The 26,066-nt window shown below is 40.1% G+C and overlaps 1 protein-coding gene across 2 annotated transcripts in view; it reads right to left on the reverse strand.

Moving 5' to 3' along the window:
- The window catches only part of gatad2b (GATA zinc finger domain containing 2B), a 48,876-nt gene that overhangs the window by 10,952 nt on the left and 11,858 nt on the right, over positions 1-26,066 (reverse strand). Inside the window, exons 2-5 of one of the 2 annotated variants that reach the window (XM_067426407.1) lie at positions 19,603-19,633; positions 4,700-5,059; positions 3,547-3,676; positions 3,329-3,460 (exon numbers count right to left, since the gene is read on the reverse strand). In XM_067426407.1, the coding sequence (XP_067282508.1) occupies positions 3,329-3,460; positions 3,547-3,676; positions 4,700-5,058 (621 nt within the window). In that variant the 5' untranslated portion in view covers position 5,059; positions 19,603-19,633. The remainder of the gene's footprint in view (positions 1-3,328; positions 3,461-3,546; positions 3,677-4,699; positions 5,060-19,602; positions 19,634-26,066) is intronic. The other variant, XM_067426406.1, reaches the window with a different exon arrangement.

Raw genomic sequence — 26,066 nt, forward strand, 5'->3', positions numbered from 1 at the left:
GGTTTCAGATACCCCTACAAATGGCTGTCACTTCAAATAATGCCCTATTTGAGGGTATAGGGGCGATTTCAGATTTAGCCAAACTGTTCACTTGCTGCCTAATATATCCCACCCTCAAACAGGTGCTGTGATGAAGAGATCATTAGTGTTATTCACTTCACCCGTCATAATGTTATCGGTGTATATACACGTTTTTTTTAATTGTGCATGTCCAAATACAGTGCATTAACATTAAATATATTTATATAAAATAATTAAACCTACATCATTATAAAACCATTGTATGCTTTGGAACATAGTTAGCATTTCATCCTCACAGATTAAAATACATTTAGAAAAATCTAAATTTCCTCCTCCAGGTCAAGAGCAAGCAAACATTGTTCATGAAGAGTGTGTTGTGGAACTTGAACGTCAGGTGCGACACGCGAGTGCCTGTTTATGGCCCATTCCTGTATCTGGACAGACGCAGAGTTGAGTAGCAAAGACGAAACATCTCAATGCCACAGTACATGGACAAACATTACACAGAGCTGTGATATGCTATCTGTGCGGTAACTTCTCGCTCCGTTACCTTATTTCACCCCCGCTAGTAACTAATGTCCTTTCAACAATAGAACGATATACCTCGACAGTTTTTTCTGGCATTAATATAACACTCAGCTGGACACTGGGGAGGTTATTTTGCTTGGTGTTATAACAGTGAAGGTGAACATGCTGTAGAGAGGAGCTGCAGTGTAGATGTGGAACACAAATACAGGCAGATTTACAGCAGACAACACTGCGACATTCAGTCAATGCTGATTTTTTGATCCCTTAAGTACTTTCTCCAATTATAGTTTAATATGCAGAGACAACTATAAGAAAGCCATTTGAAGGCTGATTTCACAGAAACTACACACATTAGCTGTAAAGCGGAAGTGTATAGAAAAAGTGAGAACTGGGGATATAAAAAGATTTGATAACAACCTTTACATTTTTTTTTATTTATGATACTCTTTCTACTGTAATGCAGACTTGGTTAAGTACATGGGTGGCAAAATTATTAATCAATTATTAAGAAGTCTCATGGATACACATTGTTTCATAAATTGCTGGGATCAGCAAGTCAGGTGACTACGTTAATATTCATAAGCCAGCCCTTCATAATAGTAGGATTTTGTAAAATTGCACCCGGTTGCTTGCTGACTTATCCTGGTAACACACACACACTTTGTGGTGTTTTGTATCAACCTACAAAAACGCAATCTCACCGAGGCTGCATTTATTTGATATATATAAATAAAAACGGTAATAATTGTAAAATATTACCATTTAAAATAATCGGTTTTCAATTTTAAAATGTAATTTATTCCTGCGATGCAAAGGTGAACTTTCAGCATCTCTCAGTGACACATGATCCATCAAAATCATAATATTCTCAACACTCCTGGTTTCTCACATGGCTTCACCAGGCCTAAAATCAATGGGATTGTGCCCCTTTTGTCTAGATGATGACAATAAACAAGCCTGTGTGCATGCAAAAAAAATTCTACATCAGAAGAGTGACAACCAAAAAATTGCTTTCCATAATTTATTTTTTAAATCAACTGGCATCCAGTGTTGCCACAGTTACTCTGAAAAAGTAACCTGATTACCGATTACTCCTTTAAAAAGTAACTTGGTTACTTTACAGATTACTAGATTTTAAAAGCAACTAAGTAAGATTACAAGTTACTTTATTAGTAACATTTAGCAGGAGCCAACACCAACCCTGCCGTCTCAACATAGAAACGACAACCGTTTTTGCCAACACTCACTTTATTGGACGTGTATTTTTAACAGTAACGTCAATAGCATATCTCCTGACATTTTAAGTTGAAATAAAAAAACAAATCCTGAAAAAATACTCTCCATGAGATGCAAGAAGAAAGTAAAAAAAATTCGAAGGAAAAGACTAAAATAGTAACTCACAGTGACTTGGATAAGTTACTACCTGGTTTGGAAATAGTAACGCGTTAGATTACTCATTACTGGAAAACAGTAGTCAAGTATCTGGTATCTATCAATCACTGCTGGAATCTACTTTAAGAACAGCTTCAGCTGATGGACATTCCATTTCTATTTTTGACAATCTGCTGCTACTTCAGCCACTCTATTTTGCACGACCATCTGAAATAATATGATCTTATTTACAAACATCCGGTGTGTGACTTCATTACCATGTATTTTTAAACCTTTAACTTCTGACAGATACAATCCAGCCAGATTCTGGTGTGTTAAGGGCCCACTGAAGTGCCTTATCCAGTGTGTTGACAATTTCCACTTTAAAAGAGGAAGACAGGGTGGGGACATATTGAGCAGCTCCTCCCCTTATTTAACATAGCCAATAGTATTTAGTTTACATCACAGCTTGGCCAGGGCCGTTGAGCTCGATAAAGCCGCAGTTTCCTCCTAATCTCTAACCGTTTCTACTTCTAATCTCCTTCCATATCGCTTTAAAATCCAGCAATCTGTGCAAAATGACACTAATGTGAAACCAGACTTTATTCGACCCAATGGAAAGCATGTTTACACTGTCTGAAGCGTTCCCTATCCCCTATATAGTGCCTATAATGTGCCATTCATCCTTTTGAAAATAGTAAATGTGTGACCAAGTGACTGTTTTCAGCCGCAGCTTCAATTTACAATGTAGGGGGCGGGACACTTTACTCGAGAGCATTTGATTGGTCAGAAAATCTGATTAGAAGCAGAAATGCAGAGATGTCATCAAAATCATTGATCCATATTGGCAGAAGATAGTAAGTTTTGAATGCTTATATCTAATAAATGTGAATTTTGTCACTGTTTTTGGAGCACACTAGCTAAGTGTTGTCAAAAGTACAGACCACGATACCAAATCGGTACTGAAATTGAAAAAAAAATATATATATCAAAAGCTTTGAGCTCTGTTGAGCTGTAATCGTAAACACCTCTGACTGGCCATTGTGCTCACATGCTCATCAAATATGTCTGTGACAATGGCCAGTCAGAGGTGTTTATGATTTCAGCTCAACAGAGCTCAAAGCGTCACATTTTTTCAAATTCAGTACTACACTACTAGCTAATGCCTAACAGTAAGACTAAAACCATAACTCAATTTTGATTTCATGGGGACTTTAAAGGTCTAATATGCACGGAGAAAACGGCATACTACACTAAACATACACAGCAGTATAGTAGATATTAGGTTGATTTAAAAAAAAAATTATAATACATTTTCCAACAGGCCGTCCCATCTAATTAATCTAGTTTAACTTCTTAATTGATGATCCGCATATTTAGTTACTGGCCCTGGAGATTGAGTACTGACCTTTTGCACCACGTTCTCCTTCTGCATCTGACTCTGTCTAAGTTTCTTCAGGAGCACCAGCTTGGCCTCCTCCAGCCTGAGCTCCTCTCTGAGAGCTTTGATCATCTGCTGCCGCTCCTCGCCAGTCTTCCCCTGCAGAACAAACATGCAAGTGACTCACTCAAAGATTTAGTGGTGGGTAACCAACTAAAGAAATGATTCCTCCATGGATGGTGTACCTTGAACATCTCCAGGTTGGCCTGATGCTGTTTCTCCTCAGGGTGGGGCGTGCTCCGCGGGCTGGACGCCTCGTTGTCTGATAAAATGATAACGTCTGGTGACGGAGTGCGTCGCTCTCGAACGATTTCACTGCGAAGAGCAAAATCAGAAGCGGATGTCAAAAGAGATCACAGAATTTTTACGTCACAATTAAAATAACAACTGACAATTCGTTTTTTTTTTTAAAGGTAAACTATGCAACTTTTGGTTCTCTATCAGTTAATAGACAAAACTGAATGCATCTTGCAGAAGAACAATGTAGCTGGAGCTACTTCTCTCTGTCTATGACGGGTCACGCAGGTAATGTGCTACTCCGCAGTGGTGGCGTCCGGTTCGGTCTAAAATAGTCTGAATATAAACACTTATGATAGGCCTACTGTAGTGATTCAGGAGAAGACAAAAATACGTTTGGAAGATGTATTCATGATTTACTTGCTCATATAAATTTTGAACAAAACAAAAAAAGTTACATAGTGTCCCTTTCATATATATCAGTGCTTATCATAAATTTATTATCTTTTCTTAAAAAGGCCTACAGCAGTGGCCAAAAGTGATGTCCGGAGGGGATATCCGTTTTTAAATGACCCTACAAGTTCGATTTGAGTTATTCTCTATATCAGTACGCAACGTTTTCTTCCAGAAACAAACTTATCACAATATTCCCGCCCAAGGCATATGCAAAATAAAGGGACAGGGTCTGGTTGAGTGGGTTAGTAGTGCGTTGAAATTCGCGGTTTCTGCTAAGGGGCCAGACATTTCCCGAACACTGTTGACCAATCACAGCACACTTGTCCAGCCGACCAGTTAGAACACATTGTGCTTTTTGGAAGGAGGGGCTTAATAAAGACAGGGCCTAAACAGATTGTTACTGACAGACAGGGAAGAGTTAAAATCCAACCTTTTACATTAAAACCTATTCTAGAACTCAAAAACTAATTCAAGACTTTAAATGATTTGTTATTGAAAGAGGGGAATTACAAATAATATTTGTTTTATTTACTGGCATTTTTAAAATAGGACTAAAATAGGAATTTTACCTCTAAACGACGCAATTTTAAAACCCGGCTTAGAGTTATGTGCAAACTGATGTTGACCACTCTCCCAAAACCTCACCTCCTTCTGGCACTCATGTCCACTGGCTCATCTACTATGTTTTCCTTCCCATTTTTGCTGGGACCTCCATGGCCCCCGACTCTCAAACTTCCATTCATCTTTTCCTCGTAGGGCACAGCTCCCATCAGCCCCTGGCTGCCCCCGGGGCCTTTGCCCTCTGCCATGGCTGCCGCAACCGCCGCCCCCTCCAAGGCAGCCAGATCCTTGCGTTTGAGGAGGGCGAGCATTTTCAGCCTCTCCATGGCCTCATGACCCTCCATTTTCAGGCGTTTGGCTAAAGCCTCCTCCCGTTCATCCGGCGCCTCCAGACCCCGCTTCAGCAGGTTCAGCCTCAACGCCTCCTCAGACATCCGCTCCATCCTGTCAGGGACACAGAGAGAGAATATCTGTGAACACACTTGTTAGGGTTTGAGGCTGCTTTCACACTTGGTTCGATTGCCTAGACCGAACCAAAGTTGGATCATTCATATTATAGTTGGTGTTCATATTATATTATTTGGATCCAAACTGGGGTTTCGTTTGCATCATCAAAGCAGCAAATGTTTACCCGGTTTCTTAGTAACGACAGCCAGCGTGAAGGCGGCGAAAGGCATGGCGTTGCTCCCGTCACTTTTATATTTTTGTTTTCGAACCGTTGGTTTTGTAACCAAAGTTTCAGTATGTAATGGCACGTATTTCTATCTGCCACGAATGCATTTCAAATGCTCTAAAGAACGCTGAAGACGAGCAGAGATGAGATCTACAGCTCCCTGCTTACAGTATGTCAGTGACGTGTGTCATGTAAATGAGTGAAACGCACACAAAACATACATTTTTATCACATCATACGGCATTAATAGCGGTTCACTTCTGTGATTTAGTATGATTGCGTTCATATCAGCAGCGAACCGTACCAGAGTTCACATGAACCGAACCCCAGACCACCTCTTTAAGCCGATTCCAGTGCGGTTCGCAGGTGCGCACCCGAGTTCGGAAAGACCGCATTCACATCATCCAAACGAACCGAACTCTGACGTCAATCGAACCCAGGTGCGCACCAAAAGTGCTGGTGTGAAAGCACCCTAAATCATCCCCAGGAGGGATGCAGGTGCAAAGTCATCACATAAAAATAAATAAATAATTTAGTTTTTTATAACGAGGTATACATTGGAAGTATTCATGTAATGTATTGTGTTCAAGAGTATATGAATTCCTGCAACCGTATCAAGAGATGTTGCTGCATTTTTGGTATCGTGACAGCCCTAATCTGTAGGAATCAGTACAAATTCCCCTGCTTGAGACCAATGCAAATCACTTAATTATTCTTTTACAGTGAAAGAGCTGAGAGCGAGAGAGAGCGAGAGAGAGCGAGAGAGAGAGAGCGAGAGAGCGAGAGAGAGAGAGCGAGAGAGCGAGAGAGAGAGAGCGAGAGAGCGAGAGAGAGAGAGCGAGAGAGCGAGAGAGCGAGAGAGAGAGAGAGAGAGAGAGAGAGAGAGAGAGAGAGAGAGAGAGAGAGAGAGAGAGAGAGAGAGAGATCTACTATGACTCCTCACACGCCCACAGTCTTTACAGAGCCATTAGTCTGCCTCGTGCTGAGGCTGTGGACTTCGGTGCTCGAGAACCAAGGCCTCTCCAGGCTTAATTGATAAATTACATGATCATTACATACAAATCAGTGTAACTTTCATGGTTTGACTGAGGAAATTTGCTTGGGCTGCTATAGAGAGGGTCTCCCTACCTCACATTAGGAGCCTGTTACTACAAGAGTCATTTCAGAGTTCAGACACAGAGCCGAGTGGAGCTTCCCAAAACTCCTGCTGACAACGTCACAAAGCGGTCACTGAGAGGGGACCGACCTTCCCTACTTGTGGGATCATATTTCTGGCACCAAATTACTGTGACTGAAGATTCAAGCCTTACCCAAGAACTATAATTAGAGGACTTTTTTTCCTCTGATGAAGGGGAGTACTGTTTCCATTTTACATATATTTTATTTTATTAATTTAAACTGCCCCAATTACGCCATTTTAAACGTTCCAAATTTTGTTTTAGAGGTCTCATAAAATAGGTTTACACGTATCCAAGGTCAAAAAACTTTAATTTTTTCATAATATACATTGCACATCTCCTAATTTCTTTCATTTGTAGATTCAGTCTCTCCAAACCCCTCCTTCACGTAGACTACTCTGATTGGTCAGATGGCCCAGTCTGTTGTGATTGATCTATTGCTTACAGCGCATGTTGGAAACTAAATCCCTTTTACTATATCTGAATTTCAGCTCTTTCTCAGCACTTGATACTCAGTGATATGAACAGTAAAGATGGCGTTTAAACAAGAACCAATGAGGTTCATACTCGTTATGCGCCACATTTAAGCTTCAGCAAGAACCAATGAGGTTCATTCTTGTGTTACGCATCACGTTTGAGCTTCAAAAAGAACCAATGAGGTTCATTCTTGTGTTACGCATCACGTCTGAGCTTCAAAAAGAACCAATGAGGTTCATTCTTGTGTTACGCATCACGTTTGAGCTTCAACAAGAACCAATGATGTTTGTTCTCCCATGTCAAGCAGGTTCGATTGAGTTTCTGTTTGCTGATCAATGTTTATATTTAAATAAAAGCCTAAATTCAATCTGTTTATCATATAAAATGAGTTTCTTTATAAAATTTACACCAAAATGCTTAATTTATACGAATTAGTTTTACAATCGCTATAAACTTGAAGCGTCAGTGATAGTTGTGTAGCTGTCAATGGAGGGACAGAAAGCTTTCACATTTCATTAAAAATATCTATTTCTGTTGACATAAGGGCAAAAATAAAATTAAAATATTTTTGGGTGAAATAACCCTTTAATTTGCCGCTACTATATTTAAATCACAGAACATGAATAAGCTACAACAGGTCAAAATGTCAGCAGTATGGAAGCACTTCAGTAACCAAAACTGATTCTGGCGTAGCAATAGTTGAAATTTGTTTGGCTTGCTTGTTGCCAAAAAGCTTTGATACAACTGGTTTCAGTAAAAAATAGATGATCGATCAAATTATATCTATCTATCTATCTATCTATCTATCTATCTATCTATCTATCTATCTATCTATCTATCTATCTATCTATCTATCTATCTATCCATCTATCCATCTATCCATCTATCCATCCATCCATCCATCCAATTTGAACCCCACTGCCCCATATGTCTAACTGCTACACGACAGCTCTGTTGTCGAAACTAGTTTTGAAACACAGCGAGTCTGTTTTGGGAGACCAAGAGAAAACTATGGTGCAGTAGATTGATAAAAAGCAGTCTTCCTAAAGAGACAGTAAAGCCTGGGAGACATCCTCACCATCCACGAGACAGAGAGCACTGTCATAATATGATGAGATACATCAGGACCATCAGTTCTTATACACAGGTAAAACTCCAAAATGATGCCCAATATAAAATAGTGTAATACATGTGTAACACACGGTTAACCCAATACACGGTGTAAATCAGCAGTGACATTCGTTTACTGAAGCACCAGATGAGCCAATCTCTACTGCTGCATTCTTACAGTCAGCCATTAACTTCCTGTTCTCCCCTCCGGACAAAAGCACAACACACCACACGGGAGCCCAAGAGCCAGTCTGTAACGTGACTGAATCACTCTGCGTGTGTGAGTCTGTGTGTGCGTGCGTACCCTCCCATGCGAAGCGCACGCATACACTGCGGGGTCATGCGTGCTCAAGTGCAGATTTGATTGTGTGTACACACAAGACTCCACCGTGCTCTAGACATGTGTCACGTACTGCAGATCTAAATGATCATGTGTGTGTTTGCTCGTCTTTATTAGTTAGGCACGCTTGGGCGGACCCTTCATGGCCAGAGGGCAGAGAGAGGCTCTCCCCCTCCCACACACACACACACACACACGCGCACACACGCACGCACACACACACACACGGGGAGTGTCTGGACAGTGAATGTGCAGGACTCTATGCAGGCTATTGTTTGTGCTGGAACCTCTTTATCTGTCTGATGCATTTGTATTCTGGTTGTAGCTTCAGTCTAAAAGGTAGAACATTATCAGGTGCAGCCGCTCGCCGACCATTCATTCTTTGGACCCTGTATATTTGCAAGAAAGTAAAACTTTTTTTTTAATTGCAATTCATTGAAACAGTTACGATTTTGGCTTCTGACAATAATGAAAATACGATAATCAAGATAAAAAGATTGTTATGCACCATTCCATCCCTTTCCAGCAGTGCACTTTCGCTTCTTCTTAAAAGTCCAAACGTGCAAATCGGTAAAATCATGTAACATGACTGTCACAAAATGTGACGTACTTGACCTAATTAAAAAGAGTTATTAACAGCACGAAAGAGAAGTGGTGCTGTTCCTCAGGCGGTATTCTTGACCGGAGCACAACACCAGACAAGCGTGAGAATAATCGTGATTAAGATCGTGTAACACACGTACATTTATAATAAACACCATTTTAATTCTAACCCTGATATTGATACTCTATGCCTATTGTCGCTGTATAGAAAAGCATTTGTACAGTAATGTGATTCACAAATAAAGGACTCCGAGTCTATTATTTTTAGTAAATGAAAAACAAAGCGTGACCAAAGGAGCCTGATTCCTGAAACAAATGACTCTTATGAACTAGTTCTTTAAATGAAAAGTATACAAACAAAAAAACTGTTACCAGTTTCTGTGACAGTTCTACCCTGTAGAATTTAAAGCAATAGCAAAAAGATAATTTCTTATAAAATCAAGACGTACATAATGACTGAAATCTACCCAATGACCTGGAATTTAATCAAAATTGGAAACTAATCTAATAAAGAACTTGTAAATGAATCAAACTGAATCAGAATCTAACTGAATGATCAGAATCAAATCAGAGAGCTTATCAATCATATCAGATCGAATTGGATTCTATTCAAATTGAGAGCTTGGGAATCAATCATATCAAAATTGAAATCTGATCTAAATCGAGAGCTTGGGAATCAGAATGAAATCGAGAGCTTGCAAAATGAATCAAACTCAATTCATAATCTTATGAAACAGAGCTTGAGAATCAGAATCAAACTTAAAAACTAAATGAAAATCAATGACAATGATGACTAAATTAATGAAATCAAATTCATAATTAATCAAATTGAAACCTAAAAGTCAGAATCAAATGAAATCAAATTTAAAATCGAAATGAATAGAGAGCTTGTGAATCAATATTGAATCTGTGAATCTGTATATGAAACTGGATTACATGTCAGACTCGCATTGCTAAAGTTTGCACGTAGGGGCAGCAACACATAGACCTTTAAACACGTTTAAATATGAATAAAAGGATACAGCATGCACATAGGGCAAGTCAACATTTTTTTGTAGTGTGAAGCTAACAAAATAAAAACAGAATCTCTTCACTTCTGGAAGAAAGCACATTGTGAATGCTCATAGTTCATCTCTGACACCTCTGAGTGCCCCTCTCTGTTTGAGGTCATGCAGAATTCAAACATTTGCCCCAGGACTCCTTAACTTTGATTTTAGAGCATCTGCAAGCGAGGGATTGTGTTTAATGTGAGTCTGGGATCAAAGGTGCGTGGACACACGTATCGGTCAGGAGAAAAGCAGCATGGCACCAGCCTGACGCACTTATAGACCGCATAGACCGATGGAGAAGGAGAGCTTCTCGTCTGTGGGTTGACAAATGATGCCATTTGTGATGCGAGTGTCACACAGGCCCTGATGCAAACACAATCAGCATTTACATCACCGAAATGCTTTTGTTTGGCTCTAATTATTATTAGCTAACATCCAGGAAAGCTCAGCCTAACCTATCCATTCCTATAAGACGTGACTGATCGCGGGCAGTCATGGTGACCTTGCTGAGCCATAATATAAAGAAAGAAGGCTTTAGAAGCGTGTGTGAGCTTGTGGGCGAGATGAATTTGTATTCACTAAATGGACAAGTGACACCTCCACATGGTTGCTGGTTGCTGTATATCTAAGCCCTCTGTGACCGATGACAAAAGGCTCGTCGCAATTGTTATTTTCTGACTTCTCTGATGCAGCAATATCAATGAGAAAATGATTTTGGTCTTATATTATGCTAGTCTAGCAAGCTCCATTACCCTGAATATTCAGTTCAAAACAAAATACGGCAGTCGCACGGCTTCAAGACCATCCAAGTCAGGCTGATTTGAGGGATAACATCTTAAAAAAAGCAGAATATGTAAGGGATAATTGACGACAGCTGAAATAATTATCTGTTTTTTATCCTATTTACTATATGCTTGGGGAAAGCCGTTGTGGGTTGTGGTTCTTTTGCTGTTGTCGGCTGTCAGGACCTTCGAAATAACTGAGCTGGGAACCGATTCCAAAAAGAAACGATTCCTCGATTTCAAGGCATTGGGAATCGAGAATCGAGAGTCCATCGTTCATAGTTCATCCAAAAATGAAAATGTGATGTTTATCTGCTGACCGCCAGGGCATCCAAGATGTAGGTGTGTGTGTTTCTTTAGTAGAGCACAAATGAAGATTTTTGTAGAAGATTGCTGTATAATGCATGTCAATGTTTTTTTTTTCTATGAGCGCAACTATGAGAGTAAAAAACACACAAACATACGAATCCATATTAAACCATGTGGCTTGTGATGATACACTGATGTCTTAAAACACAAAACGATTCTCTGCGAGAAACCGAACAGTATTTGTTATTTTTTTACCTCATAGCAGGCGAATCTCATCTAGTATTCCCAACCCCATTACTTCCACCGGAGAAGGTCAAATCCGGCATGATCATGTGTACATAGATTCCTCATTCGACCGATCCGCGCCATCCGCACAGGCACTAATGAGGCATCTATGTACACATATATCTATGATTAGGATATTCCATAGGCATAATGGTTTCGATACGGAGCTAATGACATTGTCTATTGCCCAACCCTTAATTTAACCAATTACTGCATTTTTACATTTAAAAAAAATAAATAAAAAAAAATAAGAAAGTAGCATGTATGAATTTTATTTTTTTTGTTCCCACAAGGTCAAAAATTGCGGGTATTACTTGTGGGGTCATCAGAACATAGGGTTTACCAGGCACACACACAAATATACAGATCTCAACTTGAAATAACACCTCTGACTGATGTTTTTTTTGTTGTTGTTTTTTTAAACTAGACAAGTGTTGCCTCACAAACCTCAGCACCAAACGCTAAAGCTACGCCCAAGTGGCCTAACAGTCACGTTCATCTGTAGTTTATATGAAACACGCAGTACTGTAGTTATTCCTAAACCCAATTAAGCTCCCGAGACCCAGAAGCGACTGGTCTTAAAATGCCTTATTGTAGGGACATCCCCAATTACAAATTAAATTGAGCTGTAATTGGTCCCTTGATGACTTCATCATCTCTCTATCATCCCATTATTTTTCGTGTCATTCTTCTCCGTGCATAGTTTAATCATACATCCACTGTTGCATTGCATCACAAAGTCTGATTCTCGAGATTGGCTTTAAGAATGCAAAAACATATCTTTAAAAAAATAAAATAAGTGCAAGAGGAGGCTGCATAACGTCCTTTAAATTTAACAAAGATTGAGGCATTGAGAAGCAAGCACCCTGATATATAAATAAATGTCATACCTTCACAACAAACCACCCACCTCGCACAAATGAACATGTGAGGGGAGAAAAAAGGGGGAAAGAGGGGAAAGAGTGAGAAGGAAAAAAACAGTAGAGACAGTAGAACGGAAGAGCGAGGGAGTGCGTGAGCAATAAACGCACAAGCATACACATAACCAACAATAGCACCAACCAGCCAATCAGAAGGTCTGTGCAGTGCACGTCAGCCTGACCCCCCACACCATCACCCCCCCTCCCCTTTACATAATATAATGACTGTTTCAGTCAGCTGCTACAAAAACCAGACTCTCTTTACTCGGCCCACTCCTTCTTTATCCACCCCCCTTTTTGCATATCGACGCACACACACCCCAGCCACCCTCCTCCTCCTCCTCCTCCTCCCCAGAAACCTGCACACGCGCACTCCACGACAGACTCACTGCTTTGGGCACTACGCCAGCCAACGCAGCAGCAGCAGCTCGGAGATGAAAAGAAAGAGAGCGAGAAAAAGAAAGACAGAGAGTGAAATGGTGTGCGAGTACACAGAGCCACGGAGAAGCTCCACTCCGAAATAGATTATCCGGCGATCTCGCCCAGCGACCCTCGCAACACCCTCAACCACCAACTTTCAAATCTCCGTTTTATTTAAATCAACCTTTTGTCCCGCTGCACAATCCCACTGATCCTTTACAAATGGTCCCTGGATAGTTACTCGCTCAGGAGTTCATAGCTAGGTAGGGAACGGGCCTAAAGACGAGGAACAATGTGTGTGTGTGTGTGTGGTTTCACGGGCCATACCGACACAAGACTCACTTTGTGCCCTTCAGACCCGCCATTCTAATACAGCTGTGCCACACACCACAAAGCAGAGCAAAAACTGACCCCTCCCTTCGTGCTCTTCACCCCTCCCCCCCCTTCCAAAAAAAGTATTCCTTTTTTTCCTCCCTGCGTTGTAAAAATAAACACACACGCTCACTTTCTGGGGGCCCCTTAAAGGTACGGACGACCACAAACTACTTTTCGGTTCTTTCTTTCTTTCTTTTTTTTTTTTTAATAGATAGTAACATACACAATGCACAAGATCATCATCGGTTCAGATGGGGGGCAGAGTTGGGGGTTAGGGCGGACGGAGGATGAAGAGGACACGATTGAGACAAAAAAATGAAATGGAAGAAAAAAACAAGACAGCAGCACTCTCCTGACACGCTACCCTGTCATAATGCCAACCCTTAATTCCCCTCTGCCCATCCCCCACCGGCACACCATTTTCTTTATGCACACGCCACTGCTGCCTGTCGATCAGATCACTGCAAGCACAAAAATGTCCTCCTCCTTCTGCCCCCACTGCAAACACCATCACACCCTGAAGCCCCCCGAACCGGTACACACGCAAAGAGACCCTTGCCCCCCTACAAAAGAGAACCGATTCGGAAAGTGCATAAAAAAATTGCCAGTTAAAAGAAACAATGATAATATTATGGCCGGTTGCAAGCGCACGATGGAATCCGCAGCTCATTTCACGCATGATCTGCATCATGACAATTCATTTGGCTGACGTAACCCGCTGCCCCACCTCCCGGACCAAAAGCGCTGGTGGCATTGCATCCCTCACCCAGAGAGGTACAAGGTGCCTTGTTTTAAGCAGCACACTAGCACTCCCCAAGGACCGGGGTGATATCTGAACGCTCGGATTCCTTCATGCAAGAGTAGCGGTGCATTCTCTTAATTTCCCCAAGTTTCGTCCTAAGGCACAGTACTTATCGTGGAAGACCAGGGGTTTGCACCCATCTTCGCTCCCCACCCCCATCCCCCACCATCGGAGCCTGGCTCATCTCCCAAATCTGCCTGTTCGCATGCAGCCCCTCTGATCACCCACCCGCTCAATTGGCTAGATTAAGCCTTTCCTGGTTGCAGCATCTGATGCCGAGCACGGAGACCTCAAAATGGCTGCTATCACTAAAGGTGTGCGTGCCCACCCAGATGAATAAAAAAAAAAACAAGACGTATCCGGCAGGAGCGGCTCGTTTGGTTCTCGGAAGCCTCCGTTTGGATGGAATCACAATTCTTTGGGGTTTAAATGTAAGGAGAGTGATTTATAGTGAAGGGCAGGCGTTGACGCAGTAACCTAGTTAAAGCTGGAGCAAGCGGGCTTGGCATAGGGTCATACTGGGTGAGCGCCGTGAACACTTGGGAAATGTCGACAATGGCTGAAGTCTGGACGCAATGATAGCATTGTCCACTTTTGTATAAGAAGCATTTGGGTGGCTTTTGGCAGGAGCTAATTGATTTTAAAGTGTCTGCAAGAGGAGAAAAAGTACAGTGGGACGGGATAGTCGAGTATTAAAAAGACACTCCAAACCTGTATGACTTACTTTCTCCTGTGGAAACACAAAATATGTTTGTCCATAAAATGAATAAGTGCAAACCACCACTGGGCCCCAATGACATTCAATATAAAAATGTGTTTTACATAAGAAATTAAGTTATACAGGTTTGGAACGGTGAGTAAATGATGAGTTAACTTTGATTTTTGGGTGTACCGGCTCTTTAAGCAGACTTCTGTTGACTTCGGAGTAGAGGAGGATGAAAAGATATGTTTTTTGTTGTTTATATTATTTGTGAAGAAGGGTTTGGATTTGACATTTATCATGTCAGAACTCTTGGTCCTGAATAAACACGTCATAATCTGAATAAACATTCTCCTTACTTTCACAGCAACAGATAGAGTGTAGACGTCAGGCGAAAAATACAACCATAACAAGAGCAGACTTAAATATTTAAGCTAATGTGCTTGGAAAATATAATCCTGTAAATTAAAGGCAAGAGATGTGTGAATAACAAATATCTGGCACCTTTAATCTACTATAACTCATACATTGATAACTATGATGGGAAATGATGAACGACTTGGCTGCAGTTGCTGTTAAGGTGACCATGCAGTGACCACGTTTGCTGCCAAGCCTGCAGTTTTTAAAAATGACAAATAATACAACTAAAGGTTGTAATACACTTCTTTATTCTTCTTTTAAAACCTAGTTTAAAAACTTAAAACCTCTATGAACGGTATTAAAGAAAAAAAATGTGATGACTACCTTGACATTAACTTTTTTGCTCATCAGCCACTGTGGCTAGTAGTTTTCCAAAGTTACTAGCCACTCAGCATTTTTACTCGCCACAATTTTGACATCGATACCATGATGAAAACTCATGACAGCTATCACTTTACGACTGAACGCAATTTCTTTCCCAACTGTTTACGTTCACTTAAAACAGAACAGACTGTTTACGACATTATTTTGTGTATTTGACTGTTTAAGTACAATAAGCAGCGAAAGAGATTTAACTCAATTTAGTACTGAGAGGCGGCTTTATGTGTGCGCACTTTGGGTGCAAGCATATTCTGCGGGAATGAGTAAAATTATGCACAATCCCACACCAAAATTCAAGCCCTGTAACACCAACAATATTCATCCGGAGAAAAGTGAGTAAAGGGATGCGGGAATGTGCCGCTCGCTGACGGAGAGATAAGAGAAAGTGCAGCTGGTATAGTGTATCTATTCGGTGGAAAATGAATATTGGAAGCGTTTCAGATATTTCAGTATTTGTTTATTATTTCAGATGCCTTTAAAATATAATTTTAAAAATACAATTAACAAAAATGTATATATTATAGATAAATTCAACCTGCCAAAGTGACCAGTAGGAGTAACTGCGTTCACGCAACTTTTGAAATCCACCCGCATTTGGAGGCTTGCTAATGTCAAGCACTGCTTGTAAGTCTAGTCTTGGCAGGTTATGCAACCGTTCTCCATGAGCATCATTTAATAAACTACTGACGATCACACACTACCAGACTTCCACATCATCCCGAACACAAACTTGAGCAGAAACACATCAACTGCCCAAAACCTACAGACTATCTCTGAGTTTCAGCAACTAGCACCAGTGTGTTAAGACTGGGGCAAAAACCTGAACAAAATCACGTAGTCTATTCCAGCCTTGAATTTGGGCAGCTTGGACTCCCGATTTCAAAACTGCTGCACACCCGGGCCCTTCTGGCATGTTGCAGAACGAAACGTCAACAAGGTGACGACCCTCCATTTGCCATTAGGAGGTTTATCTTCAGCTCCTCAGCAGCTGGCTGCCACTCCGTGAACTTGCTTTCACAAGCGACAAAGCACCAGCGAGAGTGTGACCTCCCCCAGGGCACGTAAAGCAGAAATATGACTTGAGCAGCAGACCCGGGCCTCATGATCTCATGCCGCAGCCATTTCTGCAACCATGACTCCACTGAAGACACAAAAGCAGGTGACAACACCTGTTTGGTCAAGACCTGCCTGATTTCTTTCATTCTGCTGTCACTTTCGCTTTCGATGCTCCTCGCTCCAGTATCCACCACCTGAGGTACAGAGAACAAGCTCAACAGAATAAAAACAGCTGAACAAGGTGGTGAGAAATGTGAAAAAGATGAAAATGAACAAACACAGCACACCTGACCACAAAACATGCACCCTGGACCGCGGAGATGCTTTAGGGTCTAACTAGTTCACAACAGTTACTTGTCACCTTTCAAATTAGTCTTCCGAGTGAGTAGGCCCTCTGATCAATATGGACTGGCAGAGCACTTGGGCTTAAATGTGTGAAAGATGTCAACAGAACAGCTCCCTAAAGCCCCCAAGAACATGAATCAAATGACTTTAAAAGAACACGGCCTTAGATTAGAGGAGCTTTTTTGACTTTCCTGAAAGCTAGGCAGGGTTTAAGAGGGCATAACATTATTTTTTTTCAGGTACTTCTGGACAGAACTGATCATGTGTGCTTGTCCAAAACACTTTTTAGTTTATAAAATAACTAGCGAAATTGGACATAGCATCAGAAAACAAACCACTCATATAGTGATTCAGAACTTTTGGAGTAGTGTCCAGCCAGATGTTCCTCGTGTGTCAAAGCAAAACAAAGCTCTGTTTGTTGGAGCATCCTGACCAGCACAACACAACAACATTGACTCAACTGAAGGCGGACTGTGGGGCAGGACAATCAGATTGTCTGACCAATAGCAGATGGGGGAGAATGCTGGGGAAGCCCTTTAAAAAACTTGGTAAATGATCAATGTAAAAATCACACAAACCTACAAATAAATTACCTGGAGCACAAGTCAACCAGATCTGCAAAAGGAGGTAGAGCTAGTTTGAACTTTGCAGATTCTCAAATGTTGACTTGTGGGGATTGTTACAACAAAACAATGGCCACGATCCATTAAAAAGTGCTATAGATGCTAATATTTTGGACTATTCTTATAGCTGGATGTGAGCAGATTTCAGTCTCTGCAGTTCCATATGCGGCAACTCTTATAGACTGTAATATCAACATTAATTATTAGAACTGAAGCTCAGGGAAATTAAAGTACAGCACAGCAATAAAGTGATAAGAACTCAGAGGGCAGTGTACTATGGACTGATACAAGTCCCAATGAGCATTTGAGATTGGTATCAGTGAATCTCTAAAAATCCTACACGATGAGAGTCACAGAGATAAAACGTTGGGCATCAATGCTCAAAGCCTCTGCACATTTGTATAATGATGATTCTCTTGATAAACCCTACTTTTGGTAAAATAATGGCGAACCATTTCAGTCCTCATTAATCTGACAACAATTAGACACTAGCAAATTTACTAGAGAAATAATAATAAAATGAGGATGCAATCTGCATCATATATATGTATGTGTATATATTATATATATATATATATATATATATATATATATATATATATATATATATATATATATATATATATATATATATACACACACACACACATACATATATATACATATACACACACACATTCTGTTGGACTGAAATATTTATGATACTGCTAGAATTTTTTTTATATATTTAGAAACATGCATAGAAAATCTAAAATACATTCAGGTGATATATTCTGAAATATTCCATCTTATGTCAAGTTGAAATGTTTAATATAGTACTTTAGAATTTTATAAATTGTGTTTGCCATGTAAATAGCCTTGATGCTTACGTCGCGTTAAAAATGTAAGAAACAAATATATATATACATGTTGTGTGTGTGTGTGTGTGTGTGTGTGTGTGTCATCAGAATACAAATGTGTATAATGACATGGGTATGACATAGGCATTACAGGAGATGGTGACTTATGAGGACATATCCCCCATGTCCCCACTTTTCAAAAGGCTTATAAGTCCTACAGGATGTGTGTTTTTTTTTTTTGAGAAAGTAAAAATACATAATGTTTCCTGTGATGGGTAGGTTTAGGGGCAGGGGCAGTGTAGGGGGGTAGAAAATATGGTTTGCACAGTATAAAAACCATTAGGCCTATGGAGAGTCCCCACAATTGACAAAAACAAACGTCTGTGTGTTATTTATTTTCCAGATAATATTTCATGGATTAGCTTTAGTAAAACGAATTAAAGCAAATAAATGATTAATAAAAAATGTAAATAAGCATAAATAAAAAAATAAAATAATAATGGAATTGATAATGGAAATCAGAATTGTTACCTGATGGTTAATTACAATGGTAAATACATTCAAATATGATTTTAAATTTTAAGGAAGGAGATCCCTTCCAAAGGATCATACAATTTTGGGATCCTTGGCACTGAAAGCTCCTTTAAAGACTTTCTTAAAACTTAAAATCCTGTAAATCCCATTTAAGGAATCTCACTAGTGCTCAACAACAATTGTATTCATAAGATGCTAATGAAAATCCAAATTAAAAAAAAGAAAAAAAAACCTTGTTGACATATTCATCAGTATAAATCATTTCTCGCATCACACGCAATCCAGCTGCAACGTGATGCAAGCGTAATTGAGATGTTGTAAGTCAGCTGTGCAGTGATGTCACAAAAGTAGGTTGCTGCAGGGGAATTTCAGGACAGGCGTATTAGCATACCATCACCAAACGGCACGTTATGCACACGTTCCTACACTGACAGGAATTTCAAAAACACTTCTGGGAGGTTGAGTTGAGTACAGTATCGAAGCTTAGTGGTTAATTCGCTAATTGGACCGTTGTCCTCACCAACGACCTACACAATGGCTAACTATTACTGTATATTACTCGGAGAAGAGATCTGCTGGGAATATGACCAAAATTTGCATACGGCCAGATTCTGACACTAATGAGGCCAATTAGGCGGATGGCGCCCATGGCAACAGGGTTGTAATTGGTTGGCTTGATGCATACGGGACGTATGGGTAACAGGATGTGGGTTGAGTCAATAATGTGTTTTGGAGCTGCCAGCGTATGATGCATTTGATGCCTTACCTTAATGCACCTCTGCAGATTCAGCAAGTACCTGCGGGCAGAGCAACCAGGATGAGACTGCGACAAAGCAGATCGGTAGTCGTACCTTCAAAGCCACACAACACACCCACACGAGGAAGACCATCCTGCACGCGCACAAAAACCCATTCGCGACCATCTGCATATCGCATGACACACACTTCTGACAGGAGGGACGAGATCGCAGCGAATATCTGCGCCCCGGCACTTGTGCACACCTAGCCAGAAATGGCGTCTCCCGCTCACTGTACTGTTCAGCCACAACACTTAAAATCTCGGTCTTCATTAAACAAGACAACAGCTCATTGTGGCCGTTGCCATGACAACAGGCCCTTCTATTTTTAAGCCGTGCCACTAATCAATTCCTGTTCTGCTGTCGCCCGAGGGAGGGAGGGGCGGTTCAGGAGGAGGGTGGGGGCAGTAGCAGGGGGCAAAGGGGAGGAAGTGTGTGGGGGAGTGAGGCTGAAGACAAAGAGACCAAATAAAGACAGCAACAAGATCTTTAAGATACCAAAGGAGGTGGTAGACGCAACAGCGGTTAAAACGGCCTACCTACAGTGAGGAAATGTGCCTCGAACGCAAACCAGGTTTCCTCAGTGAGGAACGGTGCTAACCAAAGGCCCGAGATAGCACGCAGGTAGAGAAACCACACAGAGCTGTAAACACGTGCAGGAAATGCAGAACGCAACTGAACTTTAACTGTAGGTCGAACCTCGAGCCTCTGATCCGGACCGCGCTGACCGGTAGCGATCGTCCTTCCTGCCGCTGATCTTCCTCAGAAATCCCCACATCCAAACTTGAGCTCAAATACGTAGAGGGATGAGAAAAACCCTCAACAGGAGGTTTTCTAACAGAGGCGGTGACTGTAGAGAGAGACGAACGGAGAGGATCTGAATAAAGCTACAGGCCTATTTATACAAGATACAGACAGACTTCAAGGTTAAGGAGGAACACAATCTAATACTCATGCCAGAAGAGAGAAAATACACAAAGAGAAGAAACGTGGATGGATATTTCTTTCTGAAGAAGATGAATCGCTCTGATACATTCTTAAGAGGCTGAAAGAGTATTTGAAAGACGGTCACAATATAACAACGTAATTTCGTCAAGACCATTATGAGAGGGAAATGCATTGCCCTTGTTTATATGCTAGTCAGGAAGATCATTTAATTTAGAGTGGGGCAAGTTGTCACACTTTGAGATTCTTGGGTACAAAAAGCTATTGAATGTTTCCATTGTTTCGGCCCAGGACAAAATCATACAATACACACTGACTTTGTGACAACATGCCCCTATGGAACATGTCATTAAAAAGACTATTAAAGGCGTTCTGACCCAATTTAAACAGTAAAATAATTAATTAAATTCAAAATACATTCATTAATACAACCAAATGTAAAAAGCAACCTATTAAAATATCAAACCATTGTTTTGGCCAATAGCATATTTATATTTATTTAGAGAAGATTGTCATTTGTATACATTTATAACATTTAATAATGACAACTTGCCCAACCTGATTTTAAGAATCTGTCCCTTTGTCCTGACAAAGCAAATCTGACTTCATTATATAGTTGACCCTTGTATGTCACATACATAACCGCAGCTTTAAAAATTAAACGAACGCACATTATTTGTGTAATTGGACTTCAGCAACTGGAGAACGCATGTGCAAAAGTGAATTCTGAAGCCTGCGTTATTGCTGTGACTAAGATGGATAATTATGCAAAAAAAGAAAAAAATCCTCTTTCCAATAATCATACTGTTTGAGAACAGAAGTCGTGCAGCATGGTTTGCCTGGTTGTGCTTGTATGGGTATGAGCAATACTTGTAGCATGCATAAATGCATAACATGTTTGTTTTGAGCATTGCCGACTGAACTGATGTCATCCTCGTGAGAATTGGTCTCCTGTTCCTTTTTTTAAAAAAACAACACAAAAAAAAAAACAGGGAGTTACAATATCCTTTTTTTCTTCACCCAGGGTACCCAGTGGAGTCAAAACGCGCGAGAGCCAGTTTAAGCCGGTTTGTAACCTCAGGGTATGGAATTATCTCTTAATATGTAGCCGTTAGTGGTCAGGACGTCACACGAACACAGAGAGAGAGAGAGAGAAAGAAAGAGAAAGACAGAATGAAAAAAAGACAAAAAAGGAGGGGGCCAAAGGGGGCAGTAAGAGGAAAATGTACTTCTTATGAGACGCTGAATCTAAAACCTGGCACCTTGTCAAGACGGCTCATTGCGGAACTTCAGACCACAGGGTGGGGCATACGTTGTTTAAACAAAAAGAAAAAAAAGGAAAAATGCTGGAACGTGAGCCATCTGGAGAAAGCGAGGTAGCAAAACGATTTTAAAATGGGGTTGATTTGGGAAGGAGGGAGGACAGTCGGGCGATTAACAAAAACTGCCATATTCAAATCAACTGTATGCAAAACACAAACAACTAAATAATATATACACCATTATCCCCTAATACACAATCCTTGCACACTACCTTTACACACACACACACACACACACACACACACACACACACACACACACACCGATATGACCAGTGCTTTATCAAGCTGAGATAAAATCTGCGGAGGCTCCCTTCTGACGCTCACAGTAATGTGCACACGGACATAGACTCTGGGAAAACACGATTTCCACCCAGAACCGGCACTCTGGAAAAGCAGATAGGCCTGGAGAGATGGACTGCGTGGAGTGCACATGGGACCAAAACTTCAAGAAAACCCAGATTTCCCCGAGTTCGCACAAGCTCCATCCTCAGTACCGGCTGAAGAGAGACCAGGCACCCCGTCATGAACGACCCACAAAACAAAGACCTGTGGCGGAAGGGATGGAGGGATCTGGAGAGGATGCTTAAATGTGCTAAGGTTCAATTTGTTAATCTGCTAAACACAGTAATAATAAGACAAAGAGGCATTTGTGGAGGGATTATGGGAATTGAATCTTGCGGTTGCACATGTACAGAGAGTCAGCTATAATTCTTATCAAGGTTAACTACCACAGGTACAGCAGCTTTCACAGATTTCCTTAAAGGTGCTGGATGAATTATTTTTGTTTTCTGTTGTGATGTTATATTTATACATCTCTGTTTCAGCTGAAGCTACTCTATGGATCCAATCATTTCAAGCTAATAGGGGTGTAACGGTACAGGTATTTGTACCGAACCGTTTCGGTACAGGGCTTTCGATACGGATGCAATCTTTAACAGTAGGCTTGTTTTCCACGCTTCAATCTGAGCTCCCACACAAACATGAAGTATTCTGTCCTTTTTATCACGAAAATCTAATGATAAATGCCATTTTTTGACACTCTTTAATGTGACATGACAGAATCATGTCAGTTCAAACGGCAGCGAGTGAACGCGATCATCAAAGAATAAATAATAATCAGCATCTGTAGGTATAAGGATACAATTACTGAATTACAATTACAATTTACTAAATTGTATCATATGTCGTGGAATCGCTCAAACAGTGTTTCAACGGCAGAAAGACATAAATAAAACGACTTAAAAACAGTCACATACCATTTACCTCACAAGTCATTCAGTGTCCACAGCTGGTTAGTTCACTAGAGAAATAAACTCTTTTGCCAAATATATGCAAATTCTACTTAACCTGTCAGTGATGTCTTGGTTATTAAATGTGTGTTTAAATGAAAATGACAGCCACTGTGTATAAATCATTCTATTTCAACATTAATGCAAAAACTGCCAAATGTGAAGTTTTCATGTTTGCATACGATGTTATTTGAGTGTTGATTATTATATCTAACAATAAATAGCTCCTGTATTTAGGCTAATAGTTTGGGCTCTGTTGGTAGATTATAGTAATGTGCAAGTAAAGGCTCTCTATATAGTTTACACTTTACAGCATTAGCAGAGATCATTTTTTATCTTTAAAAAACTTTTTGTTATAATTTGATTAATTTAAGGACAGACACAATTTGTTCAGTAAACCACTGTTTAATAATAAATAAATAAAAACTATTTTATATTTAGTTTTCTCTCCCCTGCTGTACCAAACCGTGACATCAAAACTAAGGAGTGTACCGTTACACCCCTACAAGCTAAAAGCAAACCCAGTAAAGGGGTTCAAGATTGTTATTGGGTGCGTTTACATGCACACCAGTAAGCTAATAACTCAACAACAACAAAAAAATCAGCTTATTGAAATAACCAGTTTTCCTCGTTTACATGCAAACCAGTAAACTGACAACGCAAGTAAACAGAGTTTACATGACTTTATTAATAAACCGGGTTATTTCCTTGTTGTGACGTAAAAAATACTTCTGACTCTGACACTGACTCTGAGTTTTTCAAATGTTACGTCAGTTGTGATGTTAAATAAAGCGTGCGCCATGTCAGCGGGAGATTTGTGGCTCATATTATCCCCTATGCAGTTATGAAGTGTTTTGACTGAACCTCTTCTACTTCTGCTGCATGAGATGAGAACACATCTACAATTTTCTGGGTCTTAAAAGAGTCTGCGTTTGTGATACATTTCCTTATATTTACATATCATTTTTATCACACATGCGCACTTCAATAAGCCGACAGAAAGCAGGTTAATGTGTTTACATGCAGCGCGAAATCTGGGTAAGAGGCAAAAATCTACCTGTCTAGACAGGTTTATGCTTACGCCGTTTATGACCTTACTCCGATAAAAGAAAACGGTTACCCCGTTTACATGACCATGTTCATTGTCAGCTTATTAGGCATAATCGGCTTAAGAACGTGCATGTAAACGCACCCACTGATCCAGTTGATTCCCTTTATTTTATGTATCAGGAGTCTTTATCTTTTACTAGTCCTCCCTTATTGTTATCAATATAACTGCTGTCGTTTCCTTGTTTTTTGGACCCTGAAACATTTGTCTTCTCAGAAAACTAAAAGTATACCAAAAAACGGGGTCCTAGATGATATGAGGGTAAGAAACTAGGGATGCTAACGATTAATCAATTGTCGATAATTTAATATCTCTTAATATTAATATCGATAATCGATCACCGATTAAGGCCATGCTCAAGTGCTGCTCAACCGCGAACCACGTAAAGTAGACACGAGGAAATGAAGCAAATGTGAGTTATGTTTGTGAGCATTTGTTAAAAGGCTAGATTTGCACCTTCATGGCTGAGTTTGCGCATGCATTCGCATCCTTTTGTTTTGTGCAAATGGAAGTTGTAATATTGTGTTTATTTTGTTTGGTTAAGAATAAACAAACTAGCAAAAGCTCACCGTTGATCAGCTTCAGCGCATACAGCTTAAACAGCAAAGCTCGACTAATAAAAACTATGATTGGAATGGTCATATTACATTATAAACAGTATAAAGAGAACAATAATGTAAAAAAATGTATTCATGTTGTGAAATCGTTGGGTTTAGTTGCTGTGCTTCAGCGCGATGCTACAGAAAGAGTGCATCCAAAACAGGAGTTACACATTCTGAATAGCAAGTAGCTTAGTTCACTTGTGCATTTACGTCATTTTGTACAGATATAATTTGTAATATTATAATTTATTTTGTATATCTAATCTAATATTGGATGTGCTTCATTGAGTTAAATGAGCTCCAGTTTACTTGTGTTCATTCAGCACTTCTGAGTCAGTGTTGATGACACGTATTAGTCGTTATATTTGATAATTAAATAGGTAATTTAATAAATGATCAATCATGCTGTTGACTACATACCACTGCTTTAGACACATAGTATTAAGGCTAACGATTTATCGTGTAATTGATCGTTAATTAAAATGATCGCTCATGGGAATGTGTGTACATTGACATCCCTTTACAAACATCAAGTGCCAAGATAGATTAGTGTTGGGATGTTTCACCCAAAAATGAAAACTGTCATTAAAGGGTTAGTTCACTCAAAAAGGAAATCATTAATATGACTTACTCTAATGTTGTTCGACACCCGTAAGACCTCGTTCATTTTCATTGACACCAATGTAATTTCCTCTTTCAAGACCCATAAAAGGCACTAAAGACGTCGTTACAAATCTCACTACAGTGATTCTACAATAATTTTACAAAGCGACGAGAATAGTTTTTGTGCGCAAAAAAACAACAACTAAATAACTTATATAGTGATGGACAGATTTCAAAACAAAGCTTTGAACGGTCATGAATCAGCGTATCGATTCATGATTCAGTTCGCCAAAGTCACGTGATTTCAGCAGTTTGACACGCGATCGTAATCATGAATCAATAAGCTGATTCATAACCATTCGAAGCTTTGTTTTGAAATCGCGTTTATGAGTTCGATAACCATCACTATACAAGTCGTTATATCGTTTTTTTGCGCACAAAAACGATTCTTGTCGCTTCATAAAATTAATGTAGAGCCGCTGTAGTGAGACGGGCTTTGTAACGACGTCTTTAGTGCCTTTATGGGTCTTGAGAGAGGAAATGACATTGGTGTCGATGAAA

The sequence above is a fragment of the Pseudorasbora parva genome, chromosome 19 (genome assembly GCF_024679245.1).
Source record: "Pseudorasbora parva isolate DD20220531a chromosome 19, ASM2467924v1, whole genome shotgun sequence".
Classification (NCBI taxonomy): Eukaryota; Metazoa; Chordata; class Actinopteri; order Cypriniformes; family Gobionidae; genus Pseudorasbora; species Pseudorasbora parva.